This window comes from Cetorhinus maximus, chromosome 1 (assembly GCF_964194155.1).
Source record: "Cetorhinus maximus chromosome 1, sCetMax3.hap1.1, whole genome shotgun sequence".
Lineage (NCBI taxonomy): Eukaryota > Metazoa > Chordata > Chondrichthyes > Lamniformes > Cetorhinidae > Cetorhinus > Cetorhinus maximus.
Window position 1 is genome coordinate 161616262 of NC_135879.1, and position 19689 is coordinate 161635950.

The 19689-nt window shown below is 44.1% G+C and overlaps 1 protein-coding gene across 4 annotated transcripts in view; it reads right to left on the reverse strand.

The window, feature by feature from the left end:
- ipo11 (importin 11) overlaps window positions 1–19689 on the reverse strand; it is a 712707-nt gene that overhangs the window by 555169 nt on the left and 137849 nt on the right. For all 4 annotated transcript variants that reach the window (XM_078549030.1, XM_078549021.1, XM_078549038.1 and 1 more), the window contains one exon: window positions 13491–13549. In XM_078549030.1, coding sequence (XP_078405156.1) covers window positions 13491–13549 — 59 coding nt within the window. The remainder of the gene's footprint in view (window positions 1–13490; window positions 13550–19689) is intronic.

Consider the following 19689-nt stretch of genomic DNA (forward strand, 5'->3'; position numbering starts at 1 on the left):
AATGTAGAGATAATAAAAGCACAGATGAAGGTTTCAGCAGATGAGCTGAGGCATGGGCAGAGGCGAGGTTATGTTACGGAGATGGAAGTAGACAATCTTGATGATGGAGAGGATATCGGGTTGGATGCTCAATTCGTGGTCAAAGAGGTTGCCACGGTTGTAAACAGTCTGAAATAAAAGCAGGAAATGCTGGAAGTACTCAGCAGATCAGGCTTCAGCCTCAGAAAGAGGGATGTACTCTGCAGCTAAGAAATGGAAGTTGCAGCAGAGTGTGAAGACAATTGCTTCAGTCTTCACAATATTTAACTGAAGAAATTTTCTGCAATTATACATATATGATGTGCTTCATACTCGGCTTCACCTTATGTTAAAATTATCCATAGGATGTATTTCCTAAATGGTAACTGTAGGCTTCTTTTGATGCATGGCTAGATTAAAGGATTATACAATATGCAATCTAGCCATGCATCAAAAGAAGCCTACAGTTACCATTTAGGAAATACATCCTATGGATAATTTTAGCATAAGGTGAAGCCGAGTATGAAGCACATCAGCATAATAAAAGCTATGATGCGCACACTAGTCCTCATTCGTCACTACCATTGAATTCACTGTTCTGTAAATAATGTAGTTAAAGTAAGGTCTCCAAAAAGTATGCACGCTGAAAATGTCAATTTTTTAAAATCTATATATGCAGAAGGCTGGCTGTACATTTTGAGACCAGCTTCCACAACAGCAGATACAAAACAGCTACACATTTTGTATCTTATTATGCAACCAGCCACTAATTCCTATTCAAGCCTGTGACCTAAATATAAAATTCCAAATATGGCTTCCAATTAGGGCAGAGGGTGATACCCTCAAGATGTGAGCAATTCACTGCAATTCTGCTGCACATAAAATCATTGATTTATTCAAATTATGGAGAGATTCGAATTTAGATGACTACAACATACTGTAATAAATTTTGAACATAAAATTATATCAATTATACAACACTTCCTGGGACAAAGAAGAGGAACAATCAATCACTTTCCCCAAGGCCAACATTATGGATGGGTGGTGAGCAGCTCGATCGTCCCTCATGAGGAAATAAACCCAAATTAAACTACTCTGACCAATTTTTAAAAAAATTCAATTATGGGGTTTGAGCGTCAGCAAAGCCAGCCTGTGATGCCAATTCTTAATTCCCCTTGAGAAGGTCATGGTCTTGAACCACCGCAATCCATGTGGTATAGGTTCTCAACTGCTACGTAGGAAGTTCCAGGAGATTCAACCCAGCAACAGTGAAGGAACAGCAAAACATTTCTAAGTCAGGGTGGTGAGCAACTTGGAAGGGAACTTAACGTGGCAGTGTTCCCATGCATCTGCTGCCCTTGGTCTTCCAGAGGCTATTTTGTAGGTTTAGATTGTGCTGTCGAAGGAGACTTGGCAAATTGCTGCAGTGAATTTTGTACATAATACACACTGCTGACACTCCCTCTACCACCAGAGCGCAGTAAATATTTTAAGGTGGTGGATGCAGTGCCAAAAAGCAGGTTGCATTGTCCTGGATTGTGTCATGCTGGTTGAGTGCTGTTGGAGTTCCACTCATCCAGGAAAGTGAAGTGGAGAGTATTCCATCACACTTCTGACTTGTGCCTTGTAGACAGTGGACAGGCTTTGGCGAGTCAGAAAGTGAGTCACACACCACACAATTCCAAGCCTCGGACTAATTCTTGTCACCACAGTATTTACATGGTTGGTCCAATTCAATTTCCAGGATTCATCGATGATAATGCCATCGAATGTCTAAGGGAGATGGTTAGAATCTCTCCTGCTGGAAATGGTCATTACGTGGCATTTTTGTGCAGCAACATTACTAGCATCAGTATCTAAGTCGTCGCAAATGGCACTGGACATTGTGTAATTATCAGCAAACATCCCCGCTTACATGTTACAATTGAGGGAAGGTCATTGGTGAAGCAGCTTGAAGATATTTGGGCCTAGGGTACTACAGGAATGAGAGTGGGTGAAGATTAAAATGTCTGAGAAGTTTTCATGCCAAGGAATCATGTGCGGGAATTTTTGGATCGAACTTCCCAGTTGTGTCTTTGGAGGAAACTCCAGGCCACGATCTAACATGCTAAACTTGATTTACTTTGCAGCTCAGCTTCAACAATTGAACATACCTCAGTTGCAAAGGTAGAGGTTGTAAATCACAAGCTTAAATGAGGTTTTACATCAATTGCAATGCATTATATACATGTCAGTTTCCACATTTACACTGAAAACACCCAGCTCTACCTCATCACCAGCTCTCTCAACCCAGTACCGGGTGAAGAGAAATTTCCTCCAATTAAATAATAGGAAGACTGAAGCCACTCTCTCTGGTCCCTGCTGCAAACTCCATTCCCTAACCACCGATTTTATCCCTGAGGCTGAACCAGACTGTTCCAACCACAAGGTGAGCTTCAAACCATGGCGTAGTGGTATTGTCACTGACTAATAATCCAGAGACCCAGGGTAATGCTCTGGGGATCCGGGTTCAAATTCCAACATGGCAGATGGTAGAGTTTGAATTCAATCAATAAAAATCTGGAATTAAAAATCTAATGAATAACCATTGCCAATTATCATTAAAAACCCATCTGGGTCACTGAAGTGTTTCAGGGAAGGAAATCCACCATCCTGGCCTGGTCTGGCCTACATGTTGACTCCAGATCCACAGCAACGTGTTGACTCTTAAATGCCCTCTGAAGTGGCCAAGCCTTTCAAAAACTGCTAGAACATCAACGAGGAATGAAACCAGACAGACTACATGGCATCGACCTACACAACGGAAATGACAACAGCAAACACAGCCCTGTTGACTCTGTAAAATCCTTGTTTCTGACATCAGGGGACTTGTGCCAAAATTGGGAGAACTGCCTCACAGACTAGTCAAGCAACAGCTTGACATAGTTATACTCACGGAATCATACCTTACAGATAATGCCACAGACACCACCATCACCATCCCTGGGTATGTCCTGTCCCATCAGCAGGACAGACCCAGCAGAGATGGCAGCACAGTGGTGTACAGTCATGAGGAAGTTGCCCTGGGAGCCCTCAACATTGACTACATACCCCTTGAAGCCTCATGGTATCTGCTCAAACATGGGCAAGGAAACCTCTTGCTGATCACCATGTACCGTGCCTCTCAGCTGATGAATCAGCACTGACTATGGGCCCTGAAAATATTCCAGCAATAGTACTGATGTTGAGAAGATGTTTCCACTAGTGAGAGAATCTTGAACTAGGTTAGTTACAAAATAAGGGGGCACTCATTTAAAACTGAGATGCGAAGGAATTTCTTCTCTCAGAGACTAGTGAATGTCTGGAATTCTCTACCCCAGAGAATTGTGTAGGCTACATCACTCAAAATATTTAAAGAGGAGGTCGTCACAAAGATATTAATGTATATAATGTTATTGGAATTTATTTTTAAATTGAACTTGTAGTAGGGCCTGCATCTGTGGGTGTCAGTGTGTGTGTCTTAATTGGATTAAAGCCAGCTAGTCTGGGTGCTTTGATGTATAGTAGTTTGAGATGTTATCAGTAAGGTAGAGGGCACATTTGCATTTTTGTTGAATAAACCATTCAAAAACTGTGTGAGAAACCTTGCGCCTAGCTCGGAGACACCAAGCAATATGTTTATATTACTAATAAAATTGGTACTATGAAAGAGGTTTTATTGTTAGAAGAGGTGGAGTTCTGGTGATACAATGAGAATTTGCATTCAAAGGGAAGGTCAGCTATCTACAGAAAAAAGTTGCATGAGTGTAAGTCAGAGGCATGCCACCTGTTAGCCTACAACTGTGCAAAGGAACCAAATTGCAAGGGGCATAATTGAATTCATAAGATAAAATGTGCTTTGCCTGGTGTCTGTATAAAGTCTATGCGTTATTGTTGCCTTGGTGAAGATTTACCTAGGAGTGATTAATTTGGGGGCTAGTTTATAAGTTATTATGGCAGTAATTTGTAGACAAGTGTATGTGTTTAATTCCTTGTTAAATTTATAAATGTTTAATTTAATTTATACAAAAACCTCTGCAGGCTTGGTGGTTTCATTTCTGAATTCAGAGCTGCATCTCAAACATACCAATTGAAAATATAGTTTATGACAGTTGTTTAAAGTTTCCCTCCGGGATTTTAAATAACTCAGCCTTTACCAACTGTTGTGTCATATTATTGAAATATCGGGGATTTGAGGGCTATGAAGAGCTGGTTCGATAGAGGAGTTGAGGCCTGGGGCAGATCAGCCATAATCTTCTTCAATGGCGGGGCAGGTTTGAGGGGCCAAATGGCCTATTCCTGCTCCTATTTCTTTTGTTCTTATGAATTGTGCTGCAGAACATGCCACACCCCTAGCCAAGTTGTTCCAGTACAACTATATCTGCCTTCTATCCAGCAATGTAGAAAATTGCCCAGGTATGTCTTATACACAAAAAAACAGGACAAATCCAACCCGGCCAATTAACACCCCATCAGTCCACTCTCGATCATCAGTAAAGTAATGGAAGGGGTCATCAACAGTGCTATCAAGCGGCACTTGCTTAACAATAACCTGCTCACTGACGCCCAGTTTGGGTTCCTCCAGGGCCATTCAGCTCCTGACCTCATCACAGCCTTGGTTGAAGCTTGGACAAGAGAGCTGAACTCCCAAAGTGGGGTGAGAGTCACTGTCCTTGATATCAAGGAAGCATTTGGCCAATCGTGGCATCAAATAATCCTAGCAAAAGTGGAGTCAATGCGAGTCAGGGGGAAAACTCTCCTCTGGTTGGAGTCATACCCAGCACAAAGGAAGATGGTTGTAGCTGTTGGAGATCAATCACCTAAGTTTCAAGGCATGAGTTCCTCAGGGTAGTGTCCGAGGTCCAATCATCTTCAGTCACTTCATCAATAACCTTCCTTCCTTCATAAGGTCATAAGTGGGAATGTTCACTGATGATTGCACAATGTTCAGCACAATTCGCAACTTCTCAAATACAGAAGCCATTCATGCTCAAATGCAGCAAGACCTGGACAATTTCCAGGCTTGGCCTGACAAGTAGCAAGTAGCATTCGCACCACACAGGTGCCAGACAATGACCATCTCCATTAAGAGAGAGTTTAACCATCGCCCCTTGACATTCAATGGCATTACCATCGCTGAATCCCCCACTATCAACATCCTGGGGGTTACCATTGACCAGAAACTGAACTGGACTAGCCATATAAATCCTGTGGCTACAAGAACAGGACAGAGGCTAGGAGTTGTGCAGTGAATAACCCAACTCCTGGCTCCCCAAAGCCTGTCCACCATCTACAAGTCACAAGTCAGAAGTTAGGAGTGTGATGGAAAACTCTCCATTTGCCTGGATGAGTCCAGCTCCAGCAACACTCAAGAAGCTTGACACCATCCAGAACATTGGTATCCCATCCACAAACACTGATTCCCTCTACCATCAATGCACAGTAGCAGCAGTGTGTATCACCTACAAGATGTGCTGCAGGAATTCACCAAGGTTCCTTAGACAGCACTTTCAAAACCCACGACCACTACCAGCTTGGAAGACAAGGGCAGCAGCCTCATGGGAATACCATCACCTGAAAATTCCCTACCGAGCCACTCACCATCCTGATTTGGAAATATATCGCTGCTCCTTCACTGTCGCTGGGTCAAAATCCTGGAACTCCCTCCCTAACAGCCCTGTGGGTGTACCTACACCACATTAACTGCAGCAATTCAAGAAGGCAGCTCACCACCACCTTCTCAAGAGAAATTAGGCATGGGCAAGAAATGTTCGCCTAGCCAGTGACGCCCACATAAGCATGAATGAATAAAAAAAATCTGCATGGTCACTACAGTCACCTATTTCCTCCTCTGCAACATTGTCTCCTCCACTGCCTCTGCTTATCTACTGCTGAATCCTGTGAGCAAGCTTACAAATCTGATGGGGAACCTATATTTTTAAGGTGTTAATCCCAAGTTAGCATTATAAAATCCCAAGTTAACACTATAAAATGGCAGATTGACATGAAAATTGCTGCTAGCTTTTGGCAATTATTGCCAATATGTATAAAGCAAACAATGTCTGGCAGGCTGAGAGAAATTGGGGCGCAGCCAGAATAACCAGCTGCATGTCTGCAGTCTAACATTCATGAATAGACCAATTTCTGAGCACGAGGTCACTCTCAGATAAGATAATGTTTTCACCGACACAAATACAATGACCAATTAAAGACGCTGTGACATATTCCTTGTTAGAGGAATAGTGCGACGAGTAACCCATCTCCTGATTTCCCAAAGCCTGTCCACCATCTACAAGGCACAAATCAGGAGTGTGTTGGAATACTCCCCACTTGCCTGTTTGTGTGCAGCTCCAACAACACTCAAGAAGCTTGACAACATCCAAGACAAAGCAGCCCTCTTGACTGGCACCACATCCACAAACATTCACTCCCTCCACCACCGACGCACAGTAGCAGCAGTGTGTACCATCTACAAGATGCACTGCAGGAATTCACCAAGGCTCCTTACACAGCACCTCCCAAACCCATGGCCACTCCATCTAGAAGGACAAGGGCAGCAGATAGATGGGAACACCACCACCTAGAAATTCCCCTCCAAGTCACTCACCATCCTAACTTGGAAATATATCGCAGTTCCTTCACTGTCGCTGGGTGAAAATCCTGGAATTCCTTCCTAACAGCACTATGGGTGTACCCACACCACATGGACTGCAGCAGTTTGAGAAGGCAGCTCACCACCACCTTCATCTATTCTAATGCAATCCTGGTCGGCCTCCCACATTCTACCCTTCATTAACTTGAGGTCATCCGAATCTCTGCTGCCCACATCCTTACTCAAGCAAGTCCTCCTATCATTCCTCTGCTTACTGGCCTACATTGGTTCCTGGTTAAACAACACCTCCGTTTTAAATTTCTCATCGTTGTTTTCAAATCCCTCCATGGCCCAGCCTCTTCCCATCTCTATAATCTTCGCCAGCTTCACAACACTCCGATATACCTGCACTCCTTAAATTCCAGCCTCTTGAACAACCCCATTTTAATCACTCCACCATTCATGGTCATGCCTTCAGCTGCCATGGTCCAAAGGTCTGGAATTGTCTCCCTAAACTGTTCCACCTCTCTATCATGCTTTACTCCTTTAAGACAATCCTTAAAACCAACGCTTTTGTCCAAGTTTTTGGTCATCTGTCTTATTATCTCCTTCTGTGGCTTGGTGTCATGCTTTGTTTTATAATGCTCTTAAAGCACCTTGGATATTTTATTGCAATAAAGCCCTTTATAAATACAAAGTACTGTCATGTACATGAGATGTTTGAATCACTGTTACGGATATCTCCAAACATATGGTGGCAGCCACAATCTCCAAACTAATTTATGTTCTAAAATTCACATTTTTGCCTTGTTTTGCAAGGTTTGCTAATGCAAAATTACAAACGGAATTCTCTGTGCCTTCAGTCAACACTACTATTTACACTAATTTTTAATGTTATGGCCATGTTGAACATTCCTGGCTGATCAATAAAGCTTAGCAGCTGTAGAGAATACAGAGATTAGGGTACAAGTAGTGGAAAGGCCAGTGCTTTGTGACCAAGAAAACGAGGCTGGCACAAAAGTTCAGCAAAATTGTCCTCCACTCTAAACTCACACAGACTGGTCCGAGAGAGGGGGGCAATTAGGCGAAGAGCTAACAGACAGAAAGGGCATTCTCACTCTTTGCAGAAAGAGAGAGAGCGCGCGCACAAGAGAGAGAGAGCGCGCGCACAAGAGAGAGAGAGCGCGCGCACAAGAGAGAGAGAGCGCGCGCACAAGAGAGAGAGAGCGCGCACAAGAGAGAGAGAGCGCGCGCACGAGAGAGAGTGCGCGCACAAGAGAGAGAGCGTGCGCACAAGAGAGAGAGAGCGCGCACAAGAGAGAGAGAGCGCGCACGAGAGAGCGCACACAAGAGAGAGAGAGCGCGCACAAGAGAGAGCGCGCACGAGAGAGAGCGCGCACGAGAGAGAGCGCGCACGAGAGAGAGCGCGCACAAGAGAGAGAGCGCGCACGAGAGAGAGCGCGCACGAGAGAGAGAGCACGCACAAGAGAGAGAGAGCGCGCAAGAGAGCGAGAGAGCGCGCAAGAGAGCGAGAGAGCGTGCAAGAGAGCGCGCAAGAGAGCGCGCGAGAGAGCACGCAAGAGAGCGAGCGAAAGAGCACGCGAGAGAGCGAGCGCGGGAGCACGTGAGAGAGCGAGCGAGAGAGCACGCGAGAGAGCACGCGAGAGAGCGAGCGAAAGAGCACGTGAGAGAGCGAGCGCGGGAGCACGCGAGAGAGCACGCGAGAGAGCGAGCGAGAGAGCGAGCGAGAGAGAGCACGCAAGAGAGCGAGCGAGAGAGAGAGCACGCAAGAGAGCGAGCGAGAGAGAGAGCACGCAAGAGAGCGAGCGAGAGAGAGCACGCAAGAGAGCGAGCGAGAGAGAGAGCACGCAAGAGAGCGAGAGAGAGAGCACGCAAGAGAGCGAGCGAGAGAGAGAGCACGCAAGAGAGCGAGCGAGAGAGAGAGCACGCAAGAGAGCGAGCGAGAGAGCACGCAAGAGAGCGAGCGAGAGAGAGAGCACGCAAGAGAGCGAGCGAGAGAGAGAGCACGCAAGAGAGCGAGCGAGCGCGCAAGGGAGCGAGCGCGCAAGAGAGCGAGCGCGCAAGAGAGCGAGCGCGCAAGAGAGCGAGCGCGCAAGAGAGCGAGCGCGCAAGAGAGCGAGCGCGAGAGCGAGCGCGAGAGCGAGCGCAAGAGAGCGAGCGCAAGAGAGCGAGCGCAAGAGAGCGAGCGCAAGAGAGCGAGCGCAAGAGAGCGAGCGCAAGAGAGCGAGCGCGCAAGAGAGCGAGCGCGCAAGAGAGCGAGAGCGCAAGAGAGCGAGAGAGAGAGCACAAGAGAGCGAGAGAGAGCGCAAGAGAGCGAGAGAGAGAGAGAGCGCAAGAGAGCGAGAGAGAGAGAGCGCAAGAGAGCGAGAGAGAGAGAGCGCAAGAGAGCGAGAGAGAGAGCGCAAGAGAGTGAGAGAGCGCGCAAGAGAGAGGTTGCCCAGGGCAGGCTGGAGCTGGAATTTACATGCCATCAGCAGGCAAAAAAGGGAAACAAAATCTGCACAATTGAGCTTGGGAACTGCACATTCTGAAAGTCGGCTGCCAGCCACCTGATTTCCTCCAAGTCAGCAGCCATATGCAGGGATGTACCACTTGGCTGCCTCCGCTCCAGGCCACATTCAATCTCGGAACCATCCCCAGAACCCATGCTTCGTGACATTCATATACCGCATTCAACCCTTCCTCAGCTGACAGCTCATGCCTGGGCATCATATCCAACAAAGCCACTGACAAAGCCATCGATGCATTGCACAGGCGGCAAGGGGCAGGCAAATTGCATGCACATTCCCCACTAACAGAATCAATAGCAAGGCTAAAAGCAAAATACTGCAGATGCTGGAAATCTGAAACAGAAACAGAAAATGCTGTTAAAACTCAGCAGGTCCAGTTGCATCTGTGGAGAGAGAATCAGAGTTAATGTTGAGTCCGTGTGACCCTTCTTCAGAGCTCTGAAGAAGTTTCATAGCAAGTCTGGTCCCATTCTGTTTCGTTCGCAAGATCAAAGTGCTCTCCTCAAAGTGTTCAAAGTGCAAAATATTTCAAACATACCTCTACCATAACTATGAGATTTTGGGGGTTGGGGGGCTGAACTCCGTAATATGCCAAAGGGCGAAATTTCAGAATCAAAAAGCTGCAATTCCGCCAAAAGGTGGAAGTTTCTCATCTCTGCTACCACCCTGAGGAACTGCTGCAGTGATGTTATGAGATGATTGGTCTTCTACAACCACAACCATCTTCCTTTGTGCTAGGCATGACTCCAACCACTTAAGAGTTTTCCCGATTCCCATTGACTTCAAATTTTGCTAAGGCTCCTTGATGCCACACTCGGTTGTCATGAAGTTATTAATGTATATATTACTGGAAAAGATTTTTCTTTTAAAATAGAAATTTAATCTGTGCGTGTACCTTAATCGGATTAAAGACAGCTAGTCTGGGTGCTTTGATGGGTACTAGTTTTGATATGGAAGAGAGATAGCGTGCATTTACATTTTTTGAATAAAGCATTCAAGAAGTGGAGTGAAAACTAATGCCTATCTAGCAGCTACCAAGCAATATGTTAATATTACGAATAAAATTGTTACAATGAAAGGGGTTTCATTATTAAAAGGTAGAGTTCAAAGAGGCTAGTGATACAATGAGAATTTGCATTCAATCAGTAGCGGTAGGTATAATTTTAGCAGTTTTCGGGTGTGCAGAGCAGATGCAATGTAAGATCAAAAGGCAGCTGTAAGCCTTCAACTGTCTCCAACTCATTTTGAATTCGTAAGGTGAAAATTCTTTGCCTGGTGTTTGGTTAAGTCTATGGGTTGCTGTTGCCTTAATGGAAATTATAATTTGAAGCCATGTGTATACATATTTTAACCTGTATAAACTGATAAAATGTTTCATTTAGTTTAATGTAAAACCTCGAGAACTAGTGGTCTGATTCCTGAAATTAAAGTCATAACTCAAATTTAACACTTAAAATTATAGGTTATAACAGTTGTTTAAAGTTTCCCTCTGGAAATTTTAAATAACTTAGTTTTACCAACTGCATTGTCATAACACGGTCAAATGCTGCCTTCATGTCAGGGGCAGTCACTCTCACCTCACCTCTTCAATCAGCTCTCTGGTCCTTGTTTGGGCTAAGGCTGTAATGAGGTCAGGAGCTGAGTGGCCCTGACAGAACCCAAACTGAGCATTAGTGAGCAGATTGTGCCACTTGATAGCACTATCGACAAAACCTTCCATCACTTTGCTGATGATTGACAGCAGACTGATGGAGCTGTAATTGCCTGGATTGGATTTATCCTGCTTTTTGTAAACAGGGCATACCTGGGCAATTTTCCACATTGTTGGGTAGATGCCAGTGTCATAGCTGTCTGGGAACAGCTCGACTTAGGGCGTGACTAGTTCTGGAGCACAAATCTTCAGTACTAGAGTCAGGATGCTGTCAGTAAGCAGTGCCTTTAGCCGTTTTTTGATGTCACGTGGAGTGAACTGAATTGGCTGAAGATTGGCATCTGTGATTTTGGGGACCTCAGGGTGCTGTGATGGATCATCACTTGGCATTTCTTGCTGCAATTGGTTGTAACTGCTTCAGCCTTGCCTTTTACACTGCCGTGCTAGGCTTCTCCCATCATTGAGCCTAGCGATATTTGTGGAGTCTCCTCTAGTTTATCGTCCACTCCCTATTTACGATTGGAGGTGGCACAACTGCAGGGTATTCACCTGATCCATTAACTGTGGGAGCGCTTCACTCTGATTACAGCAAGCTGCTTCCACTGTTTAGCATGCATGTAGTCCTGTGTTGTAGCTTCATCAGGTTGGCACTTCTGTTTAAGGCATGCGTGCTGCTGCTCCTGGCATGCTGTCCTGCACTCCTCGTTCAACTAGTGTTGGTCCCCTGCTTGATGATAATGGTTGAGCGAGGGTTGTGCTGGACCATGGTTGTGGTCAAGTAGCTGCCATTAATGGCCCACAGTACCTCATGCATGTCCAGTTTTGAACTGCTAGATCTGTGGTGAACCTATCCCATTTAGCACAATGGTTGTGCCACACAACACGATGGATGGTATCCTCAGTGTGAAGACAAGAGAAGGACTCATCAGCAGTCACGCCTACCAATACTATAATGGGCAGATGCATCTGCAACAGGTAGATTGAATAGGGCGAGGTCAAGTAGGTTTCTCCCCTTTCCGATTCTCTCACTACCTGCTACAGGCCCAGCAAGGCACAATGTCAATTTTTGAGGACTCCCAGAGCCACTCCCTCTCAACCTGTCACTGTGCAGCCATCTGTGCAAGTTCTCTCCTGCTGGTGGGACAAGACATACCCAGGGATGGTGACGGATGAGTCTGGGACATTGGTTGTTCGTCATAATGAACGAATCATACCTAAATCAGGTTGTTGCTTGACAAGTCTGTCAGACAGCTCTCCCAATTTTGGCACAACTCCAAAGCTGGATTTTGCCTATATTATTGCCAGGTGATGTGCTTGGTTTTATTCCTTTTCGACATTCTGTGCAGGTTTGATACAACTGAGTGCCTTGTTTGGCCATTTCAGAGGGCAGTTAAGAGTCACGTGTAGCCAGACCAAGTAAAGATGGCAGATTTCCTTCCCTAAAGGAAAGGCATTAGAGAACCAGAACGGTTTTTACAACAATCCAGCAGTTTGATGGTCACCATTTCTGCAACTAGCTTCTAACTCCAGATTTATTAATTTAATTTATTAAATTCCACCAACTGCCGTGGTGGGATTTGAACTCATATCTCGAAAGCATCAGTTCCAGGCATCAGGATTACTAGTCCAGGAACACTACCATAACACTATCATTCCTGGTGTAAGCAAAGCAGGTGTTTACTAAGTTACCAAAGTTTGTGCCAATACATGTTGAAAGAATGGTGGGAAGTTTTGCATGTATTTGTAGTTAAAAAAAAGTTATGATGTGTTTTTTTGCATTTAGTAATGTAGTTCCTGGTTTTCTCTATCCCTCCCTTCTTAAATAGCAGGGTGACAGCTACCTTCCAATCTTCAGGAACCATTCCAGAACTATAGAATTTTGGAAAATTATCACCAATGCGTTATCTCTATAGTAACCTCTTTCAACACTCTGGGATTCAGAATATCAGGTCTCAAGAGACTTACCAACTTTCAGTCCCATTAATTTCTCCAAAACAACCTTCTTGCTTATACTAATTTCCTTCAACTCCTCATTCTCCCTAGTCCCTTGGATCTCTAAATCTGGGAGATTTCCTGTATCTTCCTCAGTGAAAACAGGCACAAAATAATCATTTAGTTTCTCTGCCATTTCTCTATTCGCCATTATGAATTCTCCTGACTCTGCCTGTAATGAACCCACATTTGTCTTAGCCAAATACTTCCTTTTTACATGCCTATAGAAGCTTTTAAGGTTTGTTTTTATGTTTTTTGCTAGATTGCATTCATATTCTATTCTCCCTTTCTTTACCAGTTTTTTGGTCTTCCTTTGCTGTATTCTAAAAACCTCCCAATCCTCAGGTTTTCTACCACAACATGGATGGTTTAGTATTGCGTTGAATGGTGCATCAACCCACTCTTATTTTCCTTAATGTGAATTGTGGATTTGCTCATTTTCAAATGGAACCTCGAACCATTCTCAGGAAAAAGATATCCACATCAAAGATTAGCCTCCAATTCAATCAATCAGTCAGTCAGGCTCACTGAATTAATCACAGCACTAAAGCATCTAAAGTTGACCTATTGACATCTTTTTAAATCTGAAGTTAGATGCTCCACTCATTCAGGGTACAAAATCAAGAGATTGGGTATGGTGTCCTTAATAATTTCTGCAAGCAAAGGAAAATTTGTGAAAATTACATACCATTACTTCTAAATTCTTGTGAGGTTCCATAAAACCATGCACTGTCAGTTTACGAAGAACTAAAAAGAGAAAATATATACAATGAGACACACTTATGTTGGCAACATATTTCACAATTATGTTTTTCTCCAATAACTGCGTCTAAATTTGAACCTCAACAATTACTGTAGCCCTTTAACAATATTGCTACAAAGAACCCGCTGAAAACTTCAAAGATAAAACCTACTTTGCACTGTAAGCATGCACAGTAGGCACATAAATATGGAATATGGAGTGGCTTGTGTTGTGGATTTGCAACTAATTTGAAGCAAAAAAATAGTAGGAATATAAACTTCGGTTGTGTCATGTGAACAGATACTGTCCACATCAAGTTGATTTTAAAAAGATCAAAAATCATAAGTAGCACCCCAGAATCACAGATAGAAGTTTTGAGAAGTAATAATTATCAGGCTATTACTTGCAGAGATTTGACATCCCGTTCTTGGGAATAAGTGGGATAGACAAAATGAATAACTGAACTGAACATGAGCAAAAATGTAACAATTTATGTCCTCACAAGACTGGTATAGAAAGACCAGAAAGTCAGCGGATGGTCTGAAAAAAAAGACAAGTTACCATTTTGAAAGATTATCAGGATCTTTTTATAATCAAAATAGTTGCAAGATGAAAAACCTCCTGATGGAAGACTGGAACAGAGTCAACCTTTCATAGAAGATTTGGCAATCTGATACCCAAGCTAAGCAGCTTTTCAGTTCTTCTGGGGGATAGCTGATGATTAATGGGTTCATTCGTGAAACTTGGAGAAGGTAATTCAATTACTGGTGGCAGGGATTATACACATTTGGTAACAAATAACCCTGCAAGTTCATGCCATAACTTGCAGGATAGTTCTGACTGGACAAAAAATTTACAACTTTTATGTTGCACTTTTAATACAGCAAAAACCTACCAAGGAGCTTCACAGGAGCATTATCAAACAAAATTTGGCACTGAGCCATTTAATGATATCAGGGCAGATGACCAAAAATTTTGTCAAAGAAGCAGGTTGTGAGGAGCAGCATCAAGGAATAAAGGAAGCAAGAGAAGTGGAGAGGTTTACGAGGAAATTTCAGAGTGTAGGCAGATGAAGGCAATTATAATGGTGGAGCAATTAAAATTAGGGATGCTAGAGCGGTTAGAAATGCAGAAGTTCAGGTGTCTCTAAGGATTAAGGCTGGGGGAGGTTACAAAAAAAGAAAGGGGAGGAGAGGGAGGAATTTGAAAACAAGGATGAGAACAGGTATTGCTTAGCTGGGAGTTAGTGTTGCCCTAGAGTACAGAATGACAGGTGACTGGGATTTAGAGAAAGGACACAGGTAGCAGAGTTTTGAGTGACCTCAAGTTTACAGATGTGTGTGGGGTTCTAAACTGGTTAAAGTCCAACAATCCCCATTTACTGTTGGAGGCTCCCAAACAGTTTCTGTTGCCAATCTATTTCTAATCTCTCTGGAATTGAAGCACCCTCTATGGGGTGAATGTATGCACAAACATAGGCTCCACTTTTGTAGATTTCTCAGTATCCCATACTGGATATCCTTCAGCATTGTGATGCTTCACACATTGACACAACAAATTTCCTGAAACAATATGTCATGGCTCATTAAAGATAAGAAAAATTGCACACCCTTCCAACACTGAAAGATAAAGACCAGATATATTTGTAATATTTGCCTGCCACTTAACAAAACTTGTTTAAAATTAAAGTCATTTTTTGCTCCATCTCCCAAAGTACATTTTGCAGTACATTCAAGGACTTGGTTTATTCTTCCATCCCCAAAATATTTTGTAAATAATTGAACTTCGGCCCCGACTACCCCCGCCCTCATGTTCTCCTGCCCGTGGTGGCTTTGTCATTTTTGCTGAAGCTGTCATTAGTGTTGAAGCACCCAGAGTGGTTCAAATATCTGATAACTGGCAATGAATTAAGAGGTAAGTCACCAAAGTCTCTGCCTAGCTGACTGACCAAACTATTATGGTCATGATGTCAGTAGTCAGTACCAAAGTCCCTTATAAATAGTTCCCTTTGTCCAGTGCAAACTTTGGTCCCCCTTCCCCTTCAGCGAAGCAAATGAAACATATCCAAATATCCTTCTGATTACCACATACCGTCACCCTCTCCAACGCCCACCCCATCCGCTCAGCTGATGAATCAGTGCTCATCCATGTTGTACTCCACTTGGCAGAAGCACTGAGGATGGCAAGGGCACAGAATGCACTCTGGGTGGGGGACGTTAATGTCCATCACCAAGAGTGGATCAGTAGCACCTCCACATACCGAGCTGGCCGAGTCCTAAAGGACAGCTGCTAGATGGGTCTGCGGCAGCTGGTGAGAGAACCAACAGGCGGGAAAAACATATTTGACCTCATCCACGTCAACCTGCCTGCCACAGGTGCATCTGTCCATGACAGTGTTGGTACGAGTGACCACTGCACACTCCTTGTGGAGACAAAATCCTGTCTTCACATTGAGGATATGCTCCCTCGTGTTGTGTGGCACTACCACCATGCTAAATGGGATAGATTTCAAACAGATCCAGCAACTTAAGACTAGGCATCCATGAGGCGCAGTGGGTCATCAGCAGCAGCAGAACTGTACTCAATCACAATCTGTAACCTCATGGGCCGGCATATACCCCACTCTACCATTACCATCAAGCTAGGGGATCAACTCTGGTTTAAGGAAAGAGTGCAGGAGGGCATGCCAGGAACAGCACCAGGCATACCTAAAAATGAGCTGTCAGCCTGGTGAAGCTATAACACAGGACCACTTGCATGCCCAACAGCATAAGCAGCAAATGATAAACACTCGAGTTAAGCAATTCCACAACCAACGGATCAGAGCCAATCTCTGCAGTCCTACCATATCAAGTCGTGAATGGTGGTAGATAATTAAACAAGTCACTGGAGGCGGCGGCTCCACAAATATCCCCAACCTCAATGATGGAGGAGCTCAGCATAACAGTGCAAAAGGTAAGACAGTAGCATTTGCCACAATTTTCAGCAGTTTTAAGCTGAAGCATTTGCTACGATCTTCAGCCAGAAGTGCTGAGTGGATGGTCCATCTTAGTCTCCTCCGGAGGTCTCCAGCATCACAGGTGCCAGTCTTCAGCCAATTCGATTCACTCCACGTGATATCAAGAAACGGCTGAAGGCACTAGATACTGCAAAGGCTATGGGCCCTGACAATATTCTGGCAATAGGACTGAAGACTTGTGCTCCAGAATTTTCTGCGCCCCCTAGCCAAGCTGTTCCAGTACAGCTACAACACTGGCATCTACCCGGCCATGTGGAAAATTGCCCAGGTATGTCTTGCACATAAAGAGCAGGACAAATCGAACCCAGCCAATGAATGCCCCATTAGTCTACCCTTGATCATCAGCAAATTGATGGAAGGGGTCATAATACAATAAAGCAAAATTTGAAAATTTAATATTAAAATCAAACAATAAAGAGAAAAAAGCAATAAAAATAAAGTCATTTAAACAAACATCTAAAACATATGCCTTGTAGTTAAGAAGCATGTAACCTTTAGCTGTCAGTGGTACTGGGATTCAATAAACACAGTAAATTGTAGCATACATAGGAAGAAGGTAGTTAAAGTAAATTAACTCAATAACATAAGTTAGAATGGCGGGACAGGTGTTATGCTGCAGCTGTGGGATGCGGGAGCTTTTGGACGCCAAGGCGATCCATGACAAACACATCTGCAGGACGTGTAAGCAGCTTGAGGGATTCCAGGTCGGGATTATTGATCTGGAAGCCAAAATGCAGACACTGCGTAACATAAGAGACAGGGAGAAATACCTGGATACTTTATTCCAGAAGACAGTCACACCTCTTAGAAGAGGGTCATCTGTTTTGGTCAGCTGTGAGGGGCAGGAGGATGTGAATGTCAGTGAGGCAGATAAGGGACCGAGCAGACAGTTGTGGAGGAGCCTCAGGCTTTGCAAGTGTCAAACAGGTTTGAGGTGCTCATAACCTGTGTGGATGAAAGCGAAGTCTGCAAGATAGTGCTATGGCCAGCCAGCTCGTCCATGTTACAGGAAGCCGTTCAAGCGGGGGGAGCAAAAAGGAATGTAGTGGTAGTAGGGGATAGTATAGTGAGGGGGATTGGCACTGTTGTCTGCAACAAAGAGTGAGAGTCCTATGTTGCCTGCCCGATGCCAGGGTTTGTGCCATCTGCTCAGGGTTGGAGAAGAACTTGCAGTGGGAGGGGGAGAATCCAATTGTCATGGTCCATAAAGGTAGCAATGACATAGGTAGAACTAAGAAAGAGGTTCTGCAAAGTCAGTATGAGGAGCTAGGTGCCAAATTAAGAAACAGAACCTCAAAGGTAATAATCTCTGGATTATTACCTGAGCCACTTGCAAATTGGCACAGGGCAAATAAGATTAGAGAGACGAATGTATGGCTCAAAGACTGGGGTGGGTTCCGGTTTGTGGGGCACTGGCATCAGCACTGGGGAAAGTGGGGGCTGTACTGTTGGGACGGTTCACACCTGAAACCTTGCTGGGATGAGTGTCCTCGTAAATCGCAAAACTAGGGAAGTAGAGAGGGTTTTAATCTAAACAAGAGGGGTGAGGAATCAAGCTTGGGTAGAGGTAGCAATTCAAGGTGTAGAGTCAAGACAGGAGAGCAAAATAGTAACATGAGAAATGAGAGTCAGGGAATGGCAGGAAGGGGCGGAGAGAAAAAAACCTAAGAATACATCAACAATCAAGACAAGATGTTACAAAGGTAACAAAAAGACAAAACTGAAGGCTGTCTATCTGAATGCATAACAAAGCAAATGAATTGATGGCCCACATTGAAGTAAACAAGTATGATCTGAGAGCAATTACGGAGACGTGGCTGCAGGACGACAAAGATTGAGTCCTTAATATTGAGGGGTACATGACATTCAAGATGATTAGGAAGCTAGGTAAAGGTGGAGGAGTAACACTGTTAACCAAAGAGGGCACTGGTACAATAGTTAGAGATGACCTTGTTTCAGGAGATCAGGATGTAGAATTGGTTTGGGTGGAAGTGAGGAACAGGAAGGAAAAAAGTCATTTGTGGGAGTGGTCTACAGGCCCGCTAACAGTAGCCACAGTGTAGGACAAAGTATTCAAGAGAAAATATTGTGTGCTTGTGATAATGGCACGGCAATAATTATGGGTGATTTTAATCTATGCGTAAACTGCAAAAATCAGATTGGCAATAGTAGCCTGGATAAGGAGTTCTTAGATTGCTTTCAAGATAGTTTCTTAGGGCAGCATGTTCTGGAGCCAACCAGAGAGCAGGTTATATTAGACTTGGTATTGTGTAATGTGACAGGATTAATTAATGACCTCAGGGTAAAGGCACTGCTAGGTAGCAGCAACCACAATATGATTGAATTTTACATCCAATTTGAAAGGGAGAAGAGTGGGTCTAAGGCTAGTATCTTAAACTTAAATAAGGGCAACTATGTGAGGATGAAAGCTAAGCTAGGTGAAATGAACTGGGAAACAAGGATAGAGGATAGATCAATAGAACAGTGGCAGACATTTAAGGGGATATTTCAGAGTATTCAGAATAAGTACATTCCTACTATAAAGAAAAATTCTAAGGTGAGGACCCACCATCAGTGGTTAACTAAAGAAGTTAAGGAAAGCATCAAACTTAGAACATAACATAACTAGGAGCAGGAGGCGGCAATTCAGCCCCTTGAGCCGGCCCTGCCATTCAATACAATCATGGCTGAACTCATTTCAGCCTCAACTACAATTTCCCGTCCTCTCCCCATAACCTTCCAACCCATTACCAATTAAAAATCTGTCTATCTCCTCTTTAAATTTATTCAGCGTCCCGGCATCCACTGCACTCTTGGGTAGTGAATTCCACAGATTCACGACCTTTTGAGAGAAGTAATTCCTCCTCATCTCTGATTTAAATCTACCACCCCTTAGCCTAAAACTATGGCCTCTCGTTCTAGAATGCCCCACAAGGGGAAACATCCGCTCCATGCCTACTTTGTCTATCCCCTTTAGCATCTTATATACCTCAATTAGATCTCCTCTCATCCTTCTAAACTCTAGTGAGTCTAGGCCTAAACTGCTCAATCTCTCCTCATAAGACAAGCCCCGCATCTCTGGAATCAATCTAATGAACCTCCTCTGAACCCCCTCCAGTGCAACTA